The sequence below is a fragment of the Melanotaenia boesemani genome, chromosome 11, assembly GCF_017639745.1.
Source record: "Melanotaenia boesemani isolate fMelBoe1 chromosome 11, fMelBoe1.pri, whole genome shotgun sequence".
Classification (NCBI taxonomy): domain Eukaryota; kingdom Metazoa; phylum Chordata; class Actinopteri; order Atheriniformes; family Melanotaeniidae; genus Melanotaenia; species Melanotaenia boesemani.
In genome coordinates, this window is record NC_055692.1 from 35,443,399 (window position 1) to 35,461,575 (window position 18,177).

The 18,177-nt window shown below is 41.8% G+C and overlaps 1 protein-coding gene across 1 annotated transcript; it reads left to right on the forward strand.

The window, feature by feature from the left end:
- Positions 1–239: 239 nt before the first annotated feature.
- Positions 240–17,484, forward strand: LOC121649048. The gene is made up of 6 exons (XM_041999577.1): positions 240–268; positions 4,232–4,311; positions 5,933–6,035; positions 9,370–9,457; positions 13,831–14,086; positions 14,129–17,484. The coding sequence occupies exons 2-6, from the start codon at positions 4,233–4,235 to the stop codon at positions 17,482–17,484; spliced, it is 3,882 nt and encodes a 1,293-aa protein (XP_041855511.1). The 5' UTR covers positions 240–268; position 4,232.
- Positions 17,485–18,177: the final 693 nt, after the last annotated feature.

An 18,177-nucleotide genomic window follows, 5' to 3' on the forward strand; every position in this document is an offset into this window, starting at 1 on the left:
TATAAGTGCAACATACTGAGAATAAGTGGTGTTAACGCTGTAAATCCAAGAAGTTTTATTTTTACCGTCTACTTCCATCATCTTTTTATTTACCAGGATCAAATTTCTAAAACTGCCTCAAACACAGTTTTCAGGCGGGTCTTTACATAAACTCCTCCTTTCCAGGATGACTCAGGTATTACACTGAACTGATATAAAACTCCTTTATTCTACAGAAACCTTCATTATCATCATCGTCGTCTCAGTTCCACCCCTGCTGAGCTTTCAGGTGAGTCTGATAAAAGCCAAAAACAGATTTCTTCTCACTGGTCTTTACTAACGTTTAAAACTCTGAATATTTTAATTATTTGCACATTTTTTTTAATGATGTCATTTTTATTAGTTTTTTTCTTTCTTTGTGTTTTTGTTTTCTGGTTTCATATATAGTAAGTTTATTGATATAGTAATGACTCTTGCCTTCTAGTTCGTGATAAAATAAGAGTGTGTGCATGTGTGTGTGTACTACGTGTGTGTGTGTGTGTATGTGAGACTGTGTTTGTGTATTTTGTGGGTGTGCATGTGGGTCAGTGTGTATGACCAGAGAGAAGTAAAGGGGGTACCGATTTCCAGCCCAATGATCTACTGACATGTACAAACATGGCCACACACACACATTCACACACACTCTATTTTATCATGAACATGTCAGCATCAGACCATATTATCTATATTAGAGCATACTTACAGTTTTATTTATTTATTCGTCGTCACGGTGACCTGTAATCCTGACATTTGACAGAAATCTCAAAATCTGGTCATTTTATTCTGGTTTGTGTTATGTTGAGCAGTGAGTGGTAAACCAGACGAAATGCATAAATCAGTTAGACTTTTTTTCTTGTCCTGTCCAGCACGGTGGTGGCAGAATGATGGTCTGGCTGCTGTGTTGTACTGAACAAGTTTGCTTTACCAAGAGGAGCTTTATGGGTATAAGGCTCCTCCTGATAATCTGATTTATTTCATTTTTATTTTTTATATCTTTTATTTATTTTGAATAATGGAATTTATGTAATCTTGCTGGACCTGACTGGAGGGGACAGAAAAAAATTAGAATAATAAAGAGAAGTAAAAAGAAAGTAAAATAAAGGAAGAGGAGATAAAGATCCAGCAGATAGAAGCAACGAGCTTTAATTCAACCTAACAGCAGACAAGCAGCTGCTACACCTGTACAGAAACACAGCAGAGAATTTCCTACAGCTTTTACAGGTAAACTAAGCAGACAATCATCAGGAGTTCCTAAAAATAACCAAGACAACAACAACCAAAGTACCAGAAACACACACACCTGAACCAAAGCATCTCTTAGTGTATAAACCCACTGGACACCTTAGTGACTTTCAGCATGCAGAGGATGAGGAAGGAGGAAGGATCAGAGATGAGTGTGATCCTGCAGATGGGACCACGTCTCTACGGAGGCTAGAGGCAGACTAGGGCGGCCCAGAGACCCGGGCCATCAGCAGCATCCTGGAGCCACTCCACCATGAAGACGTCCCCCGAACCCACCCAGAGGGCGGCAGAGGAAAGCCCCAGCCAGAGCCTCCCCCTCGGTCACAGGGTACAGCAGCCACTGACCCCGCCAAGAACCGGCTAACCAGGACGGCCAGAGTGAAATAAAAAAGCAAAAACACCACATCATCTCACCCAGATGTGGCAGACCGTTAAAACACCCAGAGCAAATTTGTTTACGAATACTGATTCATAGTGTGCTTTAAAAAAAAAAAAAACCTTTAGCGGGACATGATCAAAGCCGGCATCTTAAAGGTTAAATCTTAATTCATATTCATTCAATCATGATACCAAATTAAAGAGAATCCTTTTATTAAAAGAAATAAAAAAATGGTAAAAATATTACATTTTCATCATTTTATTGTAGTTTAAAGTCCAGACTACAAATGTTGAACATAACTTTTTTTTCTTTAATCTGACATTATAAAAACATTAAAATGCTACAAAATCAATCTTTTCAGTGGTAATCAGATGGACAGGCTGGTGATGATTGTCAAAGTCAACTTTGTGTTTAAAATGTTGAATTACAGTGTTTTTAAAATAACCAATGTATGATGAAAAAAAGTGAGCTTGGTCCATCAGGGGTCACAGAGAAGCTGGAGCCTAACCCAGCATGTAGCAGGTGAGAAGCAGGGTGCACCTGGACAGGTCACCAGTCCATCACAGACATTTTAGTTTATTTTTATTCACTCATTATCAATTAAAAGTGAACCTTTTAATGAAAAAATGTTTTTAAAAAAAACTTTGATATTTTTTTGCATTTTAAATATAAAATACATAATATGACTTTTTAACAAGGCATAAGGGTTAATCAATCAAACTGATTAGATATGTATTTGTTTTGAATAGTTTGCTCTAAATTTATTTATTTGAATTTTTCAGGACATCAGGATCTGATATTTGACAGAGTATAATTTCAGCTTTTTTTATACAGCACTAATTCATCTCAAGTCACTTCACAGACATAATCAATTTAATCCAATCCACTGTGATCCAATTAAAACAAACCTGCATCAGTACCATCCAAAATAACTGTTCATATTAACCCGTTCATAAAATAATGACCTAGCTAAGGAAACCAACGGACTGGATCTTTGATTCAATCCTCCAGTTTGCCAGTAATTTATTCATTTAAAAGTTTAAAGTTTTAGAGTTGTTTATTTCATAGTGGGAACAATATCAGTGGAATCTGGAGGGGCCTTAAAACCATCTCTGGCCACAAGGAACCCAACTCCCAATCTGCCATCTGCTCCTCCACCTGTCCAGGCCGCCCTCACCACAAACCTCAGTCCACAGCCACCCTGCACATCTCCTACACTTCCTGTCCAGCGTGCCGCCCCTCCTCCTACAACCTCCTGCCCAGCCTGTCCCTCACAACAAACCAGGTGAGGGAAGAGTTCAGAAGGATCAAGACAAGGAAGGCTGCAGGTCCAGATGGAATCAGCTCGGGCTTCTGAAGACCTGTGCAGACCAGCCAGCTGTGTGGGATAGTGTGTCACATGTTCAACCAGAGCCTGAAACTGGTTCCACCGCTGTGGAAAACATCCTGCGTGGTACCGGTTCCAAAGACCCCAAACCCAAAGGACCCCAACAGCTACAGGCCGGTTGCACTGACATCCCGTCTGATGAAGACCTTGGAGAGGCTGGTTCTTGTCCATCTCTGGCCTCTGGTGAGCCCATATATGGACCTGCTACAGTTCAACTACCAGCCTGGTGTTGGGGTGGATGATGTGTTCATCTACCTCCTACAGAGATCCCTCTCTCACCTGGAGAAGGCTGGCAGCACTGTGAGAATCATGTTTTTTTATTTCTCCAGTGTCTTCAAACCATACAGCCTCACTTCTGAGAGACAAGTTGGAAATCACAGAGGTAGACCGGAGAGGACAATCTTAAGCTTTCGTCTCTGATGGAGAAAACGTCCCACCCCATGCAGGACTTTTTAACAACACTGAGCAGCTCCTTCAGGGACAGGCTGCTTCACCCGCTGTGTGAAGGAGAGATACGGCAGGTCCTTCCTTCCTGCTGCTGTCAGACTCTACAATCTGCTGCCAGTAGCCACAACGAGAACTAATAACACACACAGACGAGCAATAATGTAAACTCATTCTGTATATATGCTGTTAGATAGACTTCTATATAGATTTTATTTAATCTTATCTTATCTTGTCTTGTCTTGTCTTGTCTTGTCTTGTCTTGTCTTGTCTTGTCTTATCTTATTTTGTCTGGTTTTATAAACAAGAAGACATGCAGTACGGGGTCATGGTTGGGGAATCTGGGTCTACTATGATGAGGACTGCCAGCCTCATAAAGTCCTTGACATACCTTAATTTTGACATTTATAACCAGCGTAGCTCAACCAGCTGAACCATCCAGGATGCCGTTGATATTTATGATGATATCATTTATTTTGCTTTTTGCATCCTTCACTCTGCAGAGAAGCTTTACACTTTGTTTTATTTAGATTTAGGATAAAAATGAATGTTACAGATCAAGATAAAGGAGCCTTTTCTTTCTTCATCCCCCTACACAGAAACGGACCTGTCAGCGGTCATTACGACCCTCACCTCTGTGGTTTAATATAATCCCCATTTTTATCAGAAAACTAACAACACTGGTTAAAGTTGATATTTTTAAATATCTTAGTTACGTCTTGTTCCATTACTACTAATTGTATATTGTGTTTTTGCAGCATGATGGCAGGACTGAGGAGATGGAGAACTCTGCAGATCCTGATCCTCTTCAGCCTCCTTGGCCTCAGCGGACAGTTTGGTATTAAACTCTTTTTATCTTAAAGGAAGATTGTGTAAGAATTACGTCCATCTAACGTTGGAATCGTTTATCTTTCTAACGTACAGCACATTCTACCGCTCACGGTGAAAGCTCGTCACCTGACAGTTGATGAGTTTTCACTCAGCTGAAGACGTTCATGAGATCATAAATATTGCAAACTGTCAGATATGGTTCCTCTGTGTTAAGAAGGAAGAATGGTTCTCTGTTTTGCCGTCTTTTCCCGACTGCTGTGTGTCTTCAACAGAAAAGAGAAGATGCATCAGTTTGAGTAAAAGGATGTGTTACTTGGAGACATCCAGGTGGTGACTGGCTTTTGTCAGGGACCTGGTTCCTGACATGTTCTGGGTTTATTTCAACAGGGTATTTTTTCACTGTGTCTGAAGAAACGCCTCTTTGATGAACTATTAAACATTTAATAAATTTGTCGGATAATGTCTAAAATGTGGAGAGAAAATCAGGATGTTGTTAACCTGCATCACTCTCACAGAACTCCCTTCTATCAGAAAGACATCTTTAACTGTAATTCTTACACAACTGGTTCCTCTTCCTTACTTGCAGGATTAAAGAAACATAACATAAAAGGTGTAATCTTGTACACGTTTGTTACACAACAGTATGACTGATGATGAGTCCGTCAGTCACGTGACTCTGCAGAGATGAAAAGGAAGGAAGAGCTCAGTGCATCGTGACACGTCCCTCAGCAGTCCAGGCCTATGGGGGCATGACTGAGTAAACAAAGTTTCCCATTAGGGACAATAAAATGACTTCATATTACTTACGGGATTGCCAACCACACCTAGGATTTTTCAGAAAGGAAGGCTTTAAGCCTGGTCTTAAATAGAAAGAGAGGATGTCTGCATCCTGAAACCAAACTGGGAGCTGGTTCCACAGAGAGGGCTCTGGTAACTAAATGTTCTGCCTCCCATTCTGCTTTTAGACCCTCTAGGAACCAGAAGTAAAGATGCAGTCTGAGAACAAAGTGCTCTGTTGGGACAAATCTGGAACTCTGAGATCATTAAGATCCAATGGAGACATAAAACCTGAATTTCATCCACATAGCAATTAAAGTTTATACCATGCTGTCTAATTATGTTACCCAAGGAAACATGTGCTAAAGGAAAAGTATCAGTCCAAGTACAGAACCCTGAAGAACTCCATGACTCACTCTGGTGTGTGAGGAAGACTCATCGTTTACATTAACAAACTGAGTTCTATCAAATAAACATGACTTTAGCCGGCCTAATGCAGTTCCTTTAATCCCAATAACACGTGTAACAGAAAGTTGTGATCTGTGGTGTCGAACGCAGCACCAGGATCTAACAGGTCCAGACAGGAGTCCTGTATCTGAGGCCATGAGAAGATCATTGGTAACTTCCACCAGGTCTGACTTGTTCACCCACCCGAATAAATGTCCCAGAAAACTCCTTTACCAGTCTGTAAAATAACATCAAATATCCACAATTCTGTGTGTGTGTGTGTGTGTGTGTGCGTGTGTGTGTGTGTGTGTGTGTGTGTGTGCGTGTGCGTGTGTGTGTGTGTGTGTGTGTTGGGGGGGTATGGGTTCATTGTGGATGAACTTTACACTGTCTGAACGTTGCAGAGATGAAGGAGGATCTGAGGGAGAAGGTCGAGCCTGATGTTGCTGCACTGCATCGCCTCCAAAGACCGCCTGGACAACTGTTTCACTCTGCAGACACAAACAGGTAAATCAGCTCTGACTTTAAACTGCTGTAAGATTACGGACTCACTCACATCTGCTGACTGGCTATGACTTCGTCTGGACATTCACATTTTACTGCTGGGGTAATATTCCAGTTACAGGCAGTTCAGTTTATAGAAAGTTTCCTGATTCCTACTGAGTCTGAGTCATTTTACCTGTTTAGTCTGTATAGAAAACAGAAAACCATCATTTCCACATCTCATCACCCAACATTTTATTCCCAGTAAAACATAGATAACATATCAGATGTTGAAACTGAGACGCTTCACTCACGTCACTCATTCAAGTAAACATTTATGTAAAACTAGATTTGAAGCTCACTAATAAAAGCATGAGAGCTGTTTAACGATACGCTCTTAGCTCGTGGGATCTGGATGTGTGGACCCTGAGCGCTGTGTGATAAACTGAATGCCAACTCTCTGATGAACTGGTCTGGGGAGGGTTTCTGGGGGAGCATGGGCTCTGGGTGAGCTCTCTCCAAGCTGGGACTGGGGGCGACCCAGAGCTCTACAACACATTTTAACTGTCTAAAGTTTTATTTTATTTTATTTTATTTTGGTCATTCTATCTTTGTTTGTATTCTTTGTTTGTCTTATGTTTTTGCATAAATGAAAAAAAACTGAAAAAAGAAATTTGAGCCCAAGAGCAGGAAATAAATAGAATTTACCAATCTCCTAAAAACATTTACTGCATCAAAAAAATTAAACAAAAACTACATAAATCACTAAACTCTGCAAAGAGAGCAGAGCACAGGAAAAGATCTGGGACCAAAGAGATCTCTGTCAGAAAGGAAAAAGAAACGGTTTCGTCTCTGAATAGAAAACCAAAAATAAAATAAACTATGTACCACTATGTAACAGGAGGAAAGGGGGAGGAGAAGCTGTCTTATTTAAAGATTCATTCCAGTGTAAAGAGATTTCATTGGGTGATTTTACTTCTTTTGAATATCTTAGTTTTATTTTAAGGGGCGTTCCTAAAATCCTATTTCTAATCATCTACAGACGTCCAGGACACAGTGTAAATTTTATTGATGAATTTTTTGAATTATTGTCGGTTATCTCTACTGATTTTATTTATTTATTTCATCTTAACTGGGGATTTTAACATTCACATGTCTCTAACCGCTTTTATTTCCAAGATTATTGAGAAAGTTGTATTTCACCTGCTTCATGACTGTAGATCACAGAATCCTGTTGAACAGGCTGAAAAACTGGGTTGGACTTTCTGGAGCGGTTTTTAACTGGTTCAGGTCCTGTTTAGAAGGCCGGAGTTATTTAGTTTCAATCAGCAGCTATGAATCTGAGCGAGTGGCCATGACTTGTGGAGTCCCCCAGGGGTCAGTCCTTGGACCTCTTCTGTTCAACTTGTATCTGCTCCCTTTGTGTTAAATATTACAGAACTATAGCATTAGTTATCACACTTATGCAGATGATACACAACTTTATGTGTCTCTGTCATCAGATGACTGCAGTCCAATAGACTTAATGTGTCAGTGTCTGGAGCAAATAAACACCTGAATGAAGGAGAATTTACTACAATTAAATGAAGATAAAACTGAGATTATTCTGTTTGGTAGCAAAGAGAAGAAGGTCAGCATTGGTAAACACCTGGAGACTCGGGCTCTTAAAATCACCAACCAAGTTCGTAACCTTGGAGTGTTGATAGACTCAGATCTGACTTTCAGCAGCCACATCAAAGCTTCACTAAGAAGCTTTTTACCAGCTCAGAAACATCAACAGAATTAAAAGTTTAGTCTCCCAGAAAGACCAAGAGAAACTCCTCCATGCATTCATCTCCAGTAGGCTGGATTACTGTAATGGTCTTTTAACAGGACTTCCTAAAAAGAGCATTAAACATCTGCAGCTCATACAAAACACTGCTGCTAGAGTTTTAACCAGGACTAAGAGATCTGAACACATCACACCAGTTTTAAAATCTTTACACTGGCTTCCAGTCAGTCACAGAATAGATTTAAAACCCTTCTCCTTGCTTACAAATCCCAAAATGGTTTAGGACCAGAATACATGTGTGATATGTTCAGAGAATATAAACCTAGCAGAGCTCTTAGATCCAAAGACTCTGGTCAATTAGTCTAGACCAGAGTCCAGACTAAACATGGAGAAGCAGCATTTAGCTGTTATGCTGCAAACAAGTGGAACAAACTACCAGTGGAGATTAAACTTTCCCCAAATGTAGACATTTTTAAATCCAGGTTAAAAACATTTCTTTTCGCATGCGCCTATGCATGAAATCTGCATGTTAACTTTTTTAACTTATTTTGCTTTTAATCATTTTAATGTAATTTATTATTTTATTGTGATTATGTGTTGATGCCTTTTACTATTTCTAAATATCGGTAATGTCTTTGTTTTATGTAAAGCACTTTGAATTGTCCTGTACATGAAATGTGTAATACAAATAAACTGCCTTGCCTTGCCTACCAGTGGAGAAGATAGACACTGACAGAACAGAACTTCCAGCTTTGGATTTCATATTTACTTGTTAAAGATAGAAAAATGTAGTTTTGGCCCTGAGAAAAGACCACATCCACCACAGATGCTGCAACCCAGCTCAGACATTGTCTCCTACCTCCAAAAGCCTTCTGAGAGCTTGACCAGAATCTTCTGTCCAGTTAGTCTAATTCTGTAACACGAGTCCAGATCCTGTCCAGATGTGTGTGTGTGTAGTGGAATTTTATTTATCAAAGATCACACACTAAGTGAGAATCAAACAAAGTATTTAATTAAGAGCTGATCAGCAATGAGAATCCCACAGTCAAAGACGTTTTGGCTGCACGAGTCTGAACAGATGGATTTGGGTTTGGTTTATAAAGGCCAGCATGAGCTGATCACATCAAGGTAAATCATTAGTACTCTGTTTCAAAGGAATGTTAGAAGATTGGAAGGGGAAGTGGAGAGCTCACTCAATTCTTATCTGGGTACAAGTCATCCTCCTTCCTCAGTAAAACACAAGACAAGGTTTTGTAACAATGCAAAGTGCATGTGTATAAAATTTTCCATTACATGTGTTACATGTTTTCTCCATGTCATTTTGTTATAAGGTGAAACATTTTAGTGTTAGAAATATATTTTAATGCAATTGTTTGTCTCGATCCAGCAGGAAGTGGGATGACACAGGCTGTCTTACATCATCAGCCATAAACAACATCAGGGAGAAACCGAAGTTTAACATCATGATAATTCATGTTTTAATGTGTCAGTGACGAAGATAAAGACTGCTTCCTGATGTTCAACCTCTAACAAACTAAAAATCATTCAGTTGATTTAACTGATATTAACAGATTAAATTTCCATCAGGTTGAACGTTGACCAGAGCCCGATGAGTTTGCTGCGTGGATTTCAGGAGAGTGGAAACTTCACAGCTTGTGTCACAAAGAAGGAACAGGTTGGTGAGCTTCAAGGAAAACTTTATTAGTTATTGTAATTATTGATGTAACGTAATATACTATATGATACTATACAAAACTGCATTTTCATTATACTATATACACTACCGTTCAAAAGTTTGGGGTCACTTCCCTATTGAATCCCATGACAAAGTGACCCCAAACTGTGTTGGGAACGGTAGTGTATATATATATATATATATATATTACTATGTATTAGTATGAATTAGAAAACCCTTCCCTCACCCAGCCCTCCATCTCCACTGGGTAGGCTGTGTGACTGTACATCTCAAGCTCGGGTCCTCTGTCAGTCCTTCAGTCCTTCATTTTTCTCCAGGTTCTCGTGTTCCTTTTTCTTGATATTTCCATCGATGGGGATGGCTACATCCATCACTATGTCCGGTTGGTTGGCCACCACTATTTTGTTGGTTTGTGTCTGGAAGTCCCACAGGATCTTCGCTTTCTCATTCCCCACCTCCTTGATTCTGAATGTGACCTAGGGGTCTCCAGTCTATATTCTGCACAGATGTTTCTGTACGCTGTGCCGGCTACTTGGTTAATATATCCATGTATTCTTTGCCTGCCAGTATCTATCACCTTGCTATGAGGTGCTGGATTGTTTCAGAGGCCTCTTTACACAACCTGCAGCTGGCGTCCTGCTTAGTGTGGTAGATCTAGGCCTCGATTGCCCTGGTACTCTAGACTCGCTGCTGTGCTGCCATGATTAGCGCCTCTGTGCCGTCCTTCTGTCCAGTCCTTTCTAGTTATTGGCAGGACTTGTTCATATCTGCCACTTCAGCTTTTTGTGGTGGTTCATCCCATGCAGGGGTTTGTCCTCCATGATGGCTCCTCCTTTTCATTCTCCTCCAGGTTCCATTGCCTGAGACACTCACTCAGTGCTTCATCCCTTGGGGCCATCTTCCTGGTGTATCTATAGAACTTAGATGTTTCATCTTGGATAGTGGCTCTGATGCTCACTAGTCCTCAGTGGAATCCTCTATGCATGGTAATCAGCTTCGTGTTTTAACACTTGTGGTCTGAAGTTCCATATATATATATATATATATATATATATATATATATATATATATATATATATATATATATATATATATATATATATATATATATATATATTTTCCCCCAAAGAATATGTTGACCGCCAGCTTTGCAGCTGGTTTAACTAAATTCTCACCTACTGAATGAGGTTTTCCTGCTTTGGCGATCAAGAAGGACACCTTGTATGAAGCCTCTGCCTTTGTATTTTGTAGTTTGTTTGTTTTTTTTTTTTGTGCGGACCAATAGTGAACCGGGGACCAAACTTTGAGAAAGGCTGTAATATATACACTGCTCAAAAAAATAAAGGAAACACTTAAACAACACAGTGTAACTCCAAGTCAGTCACACTTGTGTCAAATTAAACTGTCCACTTAGGAAGCAACGCTGACTGACCATCAGTTCCACATGCTGTTGTGTAAATGGAACAGACAACAGGTGGAAATAATAGGCAATTAGCAACACACCCCCAATAAAGGAGGTTCTGCAGGTGGTGACCACAGACCACTTCTCAGTTCTGCTTTCTGGCTGATGTTTTGGTGACTTTTGAATGCTGGCGGTGCTTTCACTCTAGTGGTAGCATGAGACGGAGTCTACAACCCAAACAAGTGGCTCAGGTAGTTCAGCTCATCCAGGATGGCTCATCAATGCGAGCTGTGGCCAGAAGGTTTGCTGTGTCTGTCAGCGTCGTGTCCAGAGCATGGAGGTGCTACCAGGAGACAGGCCAGTCCATCAGGAGACGTGGAGGAGGCCGTAGGAGGACAACAGCCCAGCAGCAGGACGCTACCTCCACCTTTGTACAAGGAGGAAACAGGAGGAGCACTGCCAGAGCCCTGCAACATGACCTCCAGCAGGCTACAGATGTGCATGTGTAGCTCAAACAGTCAGAAACAGACTCCATGAGGGAGGCATGAGGGCCGACGTCCACAGGTGGGGGTTGTGTTTACAGACCAACACCGTGCAGGACGTTTGGCGTTTACCAGAGAAAACACCAAGATTGGTAACTTCACCACTGTGTTCTTCACAGATGAAAGCAGGTTCACACTGAGCACATGAGACAGACGTGTTAGAGTCTGGAAACGTCGTGGAGAACGTTCTGCTGCCTGAACGTCCTCCAGCATGACCGGTTTGGCAGTGGGTCAGTAATGGTGGGGGGTGGCATTTCTTTGGGGGGGCCGCACAGCCCTCCATGTGCTCGCCAGAGGTAGCCTGACTGCCATCAGGTACCGAGATGAGATCCTCAGACCCCTTGTGAGACCACATGCTGGTGCGGTTGGTCCTGGGTTCCTCCTAATGCAAGACAATGCTAGACCTCATGTAGCTGGAGTGTGTCAGCAGTTCCTGCCAGACGAAGCATTGATGCTATGGACTGGCCGCCCGTTCCCCAAGACCTGAATCCAGCTGAGCACATCTGGGACATCGTGTCTCCATCCACCAACGCCACGTTGACCACAGACTGTCCAGGAGTTGGCGGATGCTTTAGTCCAGGTCTGGGAGGAGACCCCTCAGGAGACCATCCGCCACCTCATCAGGAGCATGGCCAGCCATTGTAGGGAGGTCCTGCAGGCACGTGGAGGCCACACACATTACTGAGCCTCATTCTGACTTGTTTTAAGAACATTACATCAAAGCTGGATCAGCCTGTAGTTTTTCCACTTTATTTTGGAGTGTGACTCCAAATCCAGACCTCCATGGGTTAACAAATTTCCATTGGTGATTTTTGTGTGATTTTGTTGTCGGCACATTCAACTATGTGAAGAACGAAGTGTTTAATAAGAATGTTTCATTCATTCACATCTAGGATGTTATTTTAGTGTTTCCTTTATCTTTTGTGAGCAGTGTATATCAGTGGGGCAAAAATGTATTTAATCAGCCACCAACTGTGCAAGTTCTCCCACTTAAAAAGATGAGAGGCCTGTAATTTTCATCAGAAGTTTACCTCAACTATGAGAGACTAAAAGAGGGAAAAAATCCAGAAAATCACATTGTCTGATTTTAATTAATTTGCGAATTATGGTGAAAAATAAATATTTGGTCAACAACAAAAGTTCATCTCAATACTTTGTTATATAGCCTTTGTTGGCAATGACAGAGGTCAGACGTTTTCTGGCAGGTTTCCACACACTGTCGCTGGTATTTTGGCCCGTTCCTCCATGCAGATCTCCTCTAGAACAACCATGTTTTGGGGCTGTCGCTGAGAAACACGGACTTATAACTCCCTCCAAAGATTTTCTATGGGGTTGAGATCTGGAGACCAGCTAGGCCACCCCTTGAAATGTTTCTTACGAAGCCGCTCCTTCGTTGCCTGGGCGGTGTGTTTGGGGTCATTGTCATGCTGAAAGACCCAGCCACGTTTCATCTTCAACGCCCTTGCTGATGGAAGGAGGTTTTCACTCAAAATCTCACCATACATGGCCCCATTCATTCTTTCCTTTACATGGATCAGGTTTCACCTGACCATATGCCCACTTTCTTTGTCCCACCTTGTCTTAGCTTGTTTAATATCCCAGACACCTTTTATTTCATTCTTATTCTCATTTAACATATTCCTATAATATATAGTTTTTTTACTAGATCTTATTATTTATGTTAACTTGTTTTTAAAGTTGTTTTATATCTATTTTCCCGTTCTTTTTTTCTTAATTTAATAACAGTTCTATAAAGATAAATTTTCATATATATGATAATATAGATGTGTATCAGAGCTACTCAAGTCTGTCTGATGGGGGTTGCAGTCCTACCGGTTTTCAGTGTTTCCCTGCTCCAACACCTGACTCAAATTAATGAGTCATTATACAGAACTTCAAAAGTTGTTTAATCCATTTAATTTGAGTCTGGTGTGGTTATATATAAATATAATTAAATATGATTATTTATATAATGATCAGAAAGTAAGTTTGTTGGTAGCTGGTAAGCTAGCTCGTATGCAGGGAGACAGGGTTAGAGGGATGGGGCAAAATCACAGATGGTGATGCAATGACCTCTTCCCGGGTTTTTGACCAGGTCTGCAGAGCCAGGTGGTGTGATGGACATCAGTGTGGTGTGGTGTGAAGAGGTTTATGATGTGAACCACATTTTAAATGTCCTCTCTGCTGTGAAGTAAATTACGTGAGTTTATACTGTATGAACTGTAAAAGATGAGTCCAGAAGTTGGATTAAGGGGTGATAGATACATCATTTCTTTACTGTTTTATAGACGGTATTAAAGGTTTCTAAAAAAAACTCATAAACAGACCAGAGAAGATTCAGACTTCCTACAACTGTTTTCCTGTAATAATGGTTCCCTCATCGAACACACATCCCTGCTTCATCCAAGTCTTTGCTTTATTTTATTTTTCAGGATCTTGACGTCCTGTTGGCACTTACTGAGAAACAGAAGACAGACGACTGGTTGCTAACAGCTTCAGAGATCTCACACAGCTACAGCCAGAAACTTCTGATAATGACTAACAAAGACAAGTCAGCGAGTGACAGAGTCCACCAGGAATACTTCATGGATCCTCGTTACTCTGAAATAGTCAGCGAGGAATGTTTGTACAATGAATCCTGTGTACCAGAAGTAGGCAGCAGCTCTGTAGTGAAAATATTTGGAAGCGTTTCAGAGGACGGACAAACTGTTTCTGGTCTTTCTGCTTCATCACTTGCTAATCTGATGCTGAAAACATCTCTGGAAGCAGCAGGAGTTTTCTCTCTTGATGGAAACACGACCACAGAGTTCCAACATAACTTCATGAGAGTTTTTATGGTCCGGGGACTGAAAGCAGTCTTAGAAACCAACCAGGAGAATCACCAGATTTACCAGGTGATGGGTCAGCCGGACTCAGTCTCCACGTACAGAGTTCCTCAAAGAGAAGTGGATCCCAGCACCCAGTACGACCACCAGCAGATAATCATGTTACAGGATGATGAAGTGGTCAGAAAAGCTGCATCTTTTCTTTATGAGAAGCATCCAGCAGTGAGTTCCGTCTATGTTCTGGATGACAAGCAAAAAGTGAAACTGATTGGAGGTAAATCAACACCTCTGTCAGAGAACAGCAGGCTGGTTCTGGTGGGCCACGGAGCCAGAGACCAGTCTGGAGAGATGAGAGTTTCAGGGTTCTCGTACGAAGATGTGTCCAGCATCATTCAGAGCACCTCCAGGGTGGGAAATAAAATCAGAACAACCAGAGTGTTGGCCTGTGAGGTGGGATCGGATCAACGGTTCATAGAAAGTCTGCTGAAGACGCTGAGAGGAGCCGGCATTGAGACAGAGCTGCACCTGTGGAACGCTGTGATCCAGGTCACTCAGACGGGACACATAATCAGTCGGGACGTCTCTCCAGATGGACCGCAGTGGAGACTCAACGATGGCAGCAAGAAGGTGGTGGCAGCTCTCCACAGGAACGGAGAGATGATCCGAAGACACGAGTCTGGAAGTAGAGGAGAGCAGGTTTTTACCGAGGAAACAAACTTCCTAAAACCTCCCAAAAAGAAAGGACAAGCAGGACCTCCAGCAGAGGACAGAAGTAAACTCTACAGAATAATGTGGCCACAGGAACCAGAGAGATTTATTTCCCCAGACGTTTATAATAAAATGGATCAAAATAAATTTGGTGACGTTGAGCAAATAAAAAAGGACTTTAATGAAATTGAAGGTCTGACTTGGGGAATGTTTCACTCCGACCAACAAGCACCAGAGAGAGTCCCTATCAACCCCAACATAGAAAATGAGTGTGTAATATTAGATACAAATGGTAATAATATAAACTGGTTAAATGGCAACCAGAAGCTCCAAATCCTTCAAAACTGTTATTTGATTGATTCAGGAGCACGAATCAGAAAAATAATCAGTCACTACGGAAAGGATGGAGAAAACAGGCCCACATATCTGATGGTCAATGACTGGATTTTTCTTGTTGAACAACAACATCTGTATGTTTATCCAGTTGGAAAAAGACTTGATCAGAATGAAAGGGAGGGTCACATGCAAGAAATCATGAACCTAATTGAAAGTCAGAACCAAGAAGGCAAAGAAAGCTACAATAGTATCCGACATGAAATTAGAAGACAGAGTGATTATCCTTATTATGTGACGGGTATTTTCACTGGAGAGAGAAGACGCAAACCCATAAATGAGGAGCTCTTTCTAACCTGGTATTTTACTGCATCAGTCATTGCTGAATCTGCTAGAAACTTCCGGACATTTCCTCTGACTCTTATGGCTCTGGATATGTCTAATAATCATGATGAAGGAGCTTTGCAACTGTTATTTGATGAACATCCGATGGCTCGAGGAGGAAGCTGGATTAATAAAAACCTGCGAGGATTCAGAGGCTCGGCAGCACCTGACGAGTCCAGCTCAACCCCACGAAACACACAGTTAGAGAAACTCAAAGATGTTTTAGAGAAGGAATTAAAAATATTCCAGGAATGGAAGGAAAAAATAAAAATCCAGGATTCACAGGTACTAAATCAGATGGTAACTCTGATACAAACATATAACATATTTGAAGATGTTACACAGTTTCAGGAAGATTACAACAATTTCAAAGCATTAACTACAACAAACGTACCTTCAGCTTCTGGCTCTCTGGGAGGCCACGATGACAACTTTGTGACAATGAATTATTTAGAGAATTCCAGGAAAAGAACCAGGAAATCTGCCAAACAAGGAGAGGATCTGGCAGGACTGGACCTTCAGGATGGAGCTGGAAATGAGGACATCAACCCTGAAGCTGCTGAGTTTAGAGCAGAGTTATCTCCAGATAATCAACAGTACAACAGAAATATGACGAAGAACACTGTTTCAGTGTCTAATGATGTCTCTAATGGTGAGAGGATGCAAACGATCCACCGGAACGTTCTCATCATGGTGGACTCATCATCAGAAGATCTGAATGTGAGGATCCAGACCAAAGAGGAAGAGTTGAAGCTACATCTGCTCGGCTACAACAATGGAGACAAACATCAGCACCTGCAGTTTCAGAGCTCTGACGGGGTCCTTTTTAAAGTCACAGATGGAGACGTTCGTCTCTTTCAGATGGAAGCTTTCAAAGTGACTCTGAAACAGTCTCAGGTGGACTGTCGTTTGGACCTCAGCTCTCAGAGAAATCTATCAAAGGTCCATACAGTCCAAGGATGTCCCTCACAGTCCAATGACATGTCAGGGAACAGTGAGGACAACTCTCTGATTGGTGGGTGGAAGGATGACGCTTTGGATGGAGGAGGAGGAGACGACACACTGATAGGAGGACATGGAGCTGACATCCTGATTGGTGGGACTGGAGACGACACTCTCTATGGTGAGGATGGAAACGACACGCTGATTGGAGACTCTGGCAGGGACGTCTTCATTCCTGGACCAGGGTCTGATCTGGTGGACGGAGGTCCTGGCAGAGACACTGTTCTGTACCGGGGAGATCATGAGACGGGTAAAGGGGTTTATGTTAACCTGCTGAGTGGACAAGGACGCTTTGCTGACGCTGAGGGAGACGTGTTGAAGGACGTGGAAACTGTGGTCGGCACCATCTACTCTGACATCTTGGTGTCCGGATATGAAAGCGCTCTTCTCCAAGGCTCAGATGGTAACGACATCTTGGTGTCCACAGGTGGAGATTACCTGGTTGGTGGTGAAGGAAACGACGTCTACATGTTGGCTTTCCACCGCGGCTCAGCTACCATTGATAACTGTGCTAAAGACAAAGCCACAGATGTCCTGTACTTGGACTTGGAGTCATCAGCGTTGTTTGACTGCCAGCTTTTATCAGACAGAGTCCTCCTGACTTTCACTGGAGCCAATCAGACTGCTGTAAAAGTTGGACTGAGAGGCTCGACCAGTGATGGTGGTGAATGTGGTCATTTGGTGCTGGTTTTCAGAGATGAAGAGGCGTCAGTGAATGGTCTGCTAGAAGAGTGTCATGTCAGAGTGAATGACTTCTGGGTCAGAGGTGGATCAGAGAGAGTGGACACCTGTGACGGTTCAATTCCCTGAACAGCTGGAAAACGATGGGATGGATGATTCGGAGCTGATGACCCTCATGGGAAGCATACTCATTTCCAGTTTAATCTCTCCGATGTTTTTGCTTAATTCGCAGCGCTTGTAGCATGTTGAGGCAGAGAAGTCGCCGCCAAGAAGATTCACGTTTGATGTTTTCCACAATTTACCGTCTAATTTTCTATTTTACAAACGTCTAAAATCACTGCAAGAAGAAAGCTGGCGAGATGAAAAATTCTCCAATGGCGATGTTTCTGATCACAACAAAACCCCCAAAAACTAAACTGAAATGTTTTAAAAAGCAGAAAACAGAAATCTGACTTGTTTTCATGAACTGGCTTGAAATGAACAAACTGGGGAGTCAGCAGATGGAGGGAGGGGGTGTAACTCAAATATACTTCCTCCAGTCCAACCCGAGACTAACCTGGAGAAGAACTATGGAGGAAAATGGAGAGCCCTTCCATCTCTGGGAATATCTGGAATACAAAACCATATCTAGGAAAAGCTCTAGACAGGAATCCAAACCTTCCATGGAAACATGAATCATGTTGATCTGGATGGAAAAGCTTTTCCATTTTTAACATCATGGCTGTCTGATTGTAAAACATCTGTTCACATCTGTGAGCGTCAGATTTACGCAGCTCAGAGAAGATAAATGACCAGAAACCACAGCTCCCACTTCATCAGACT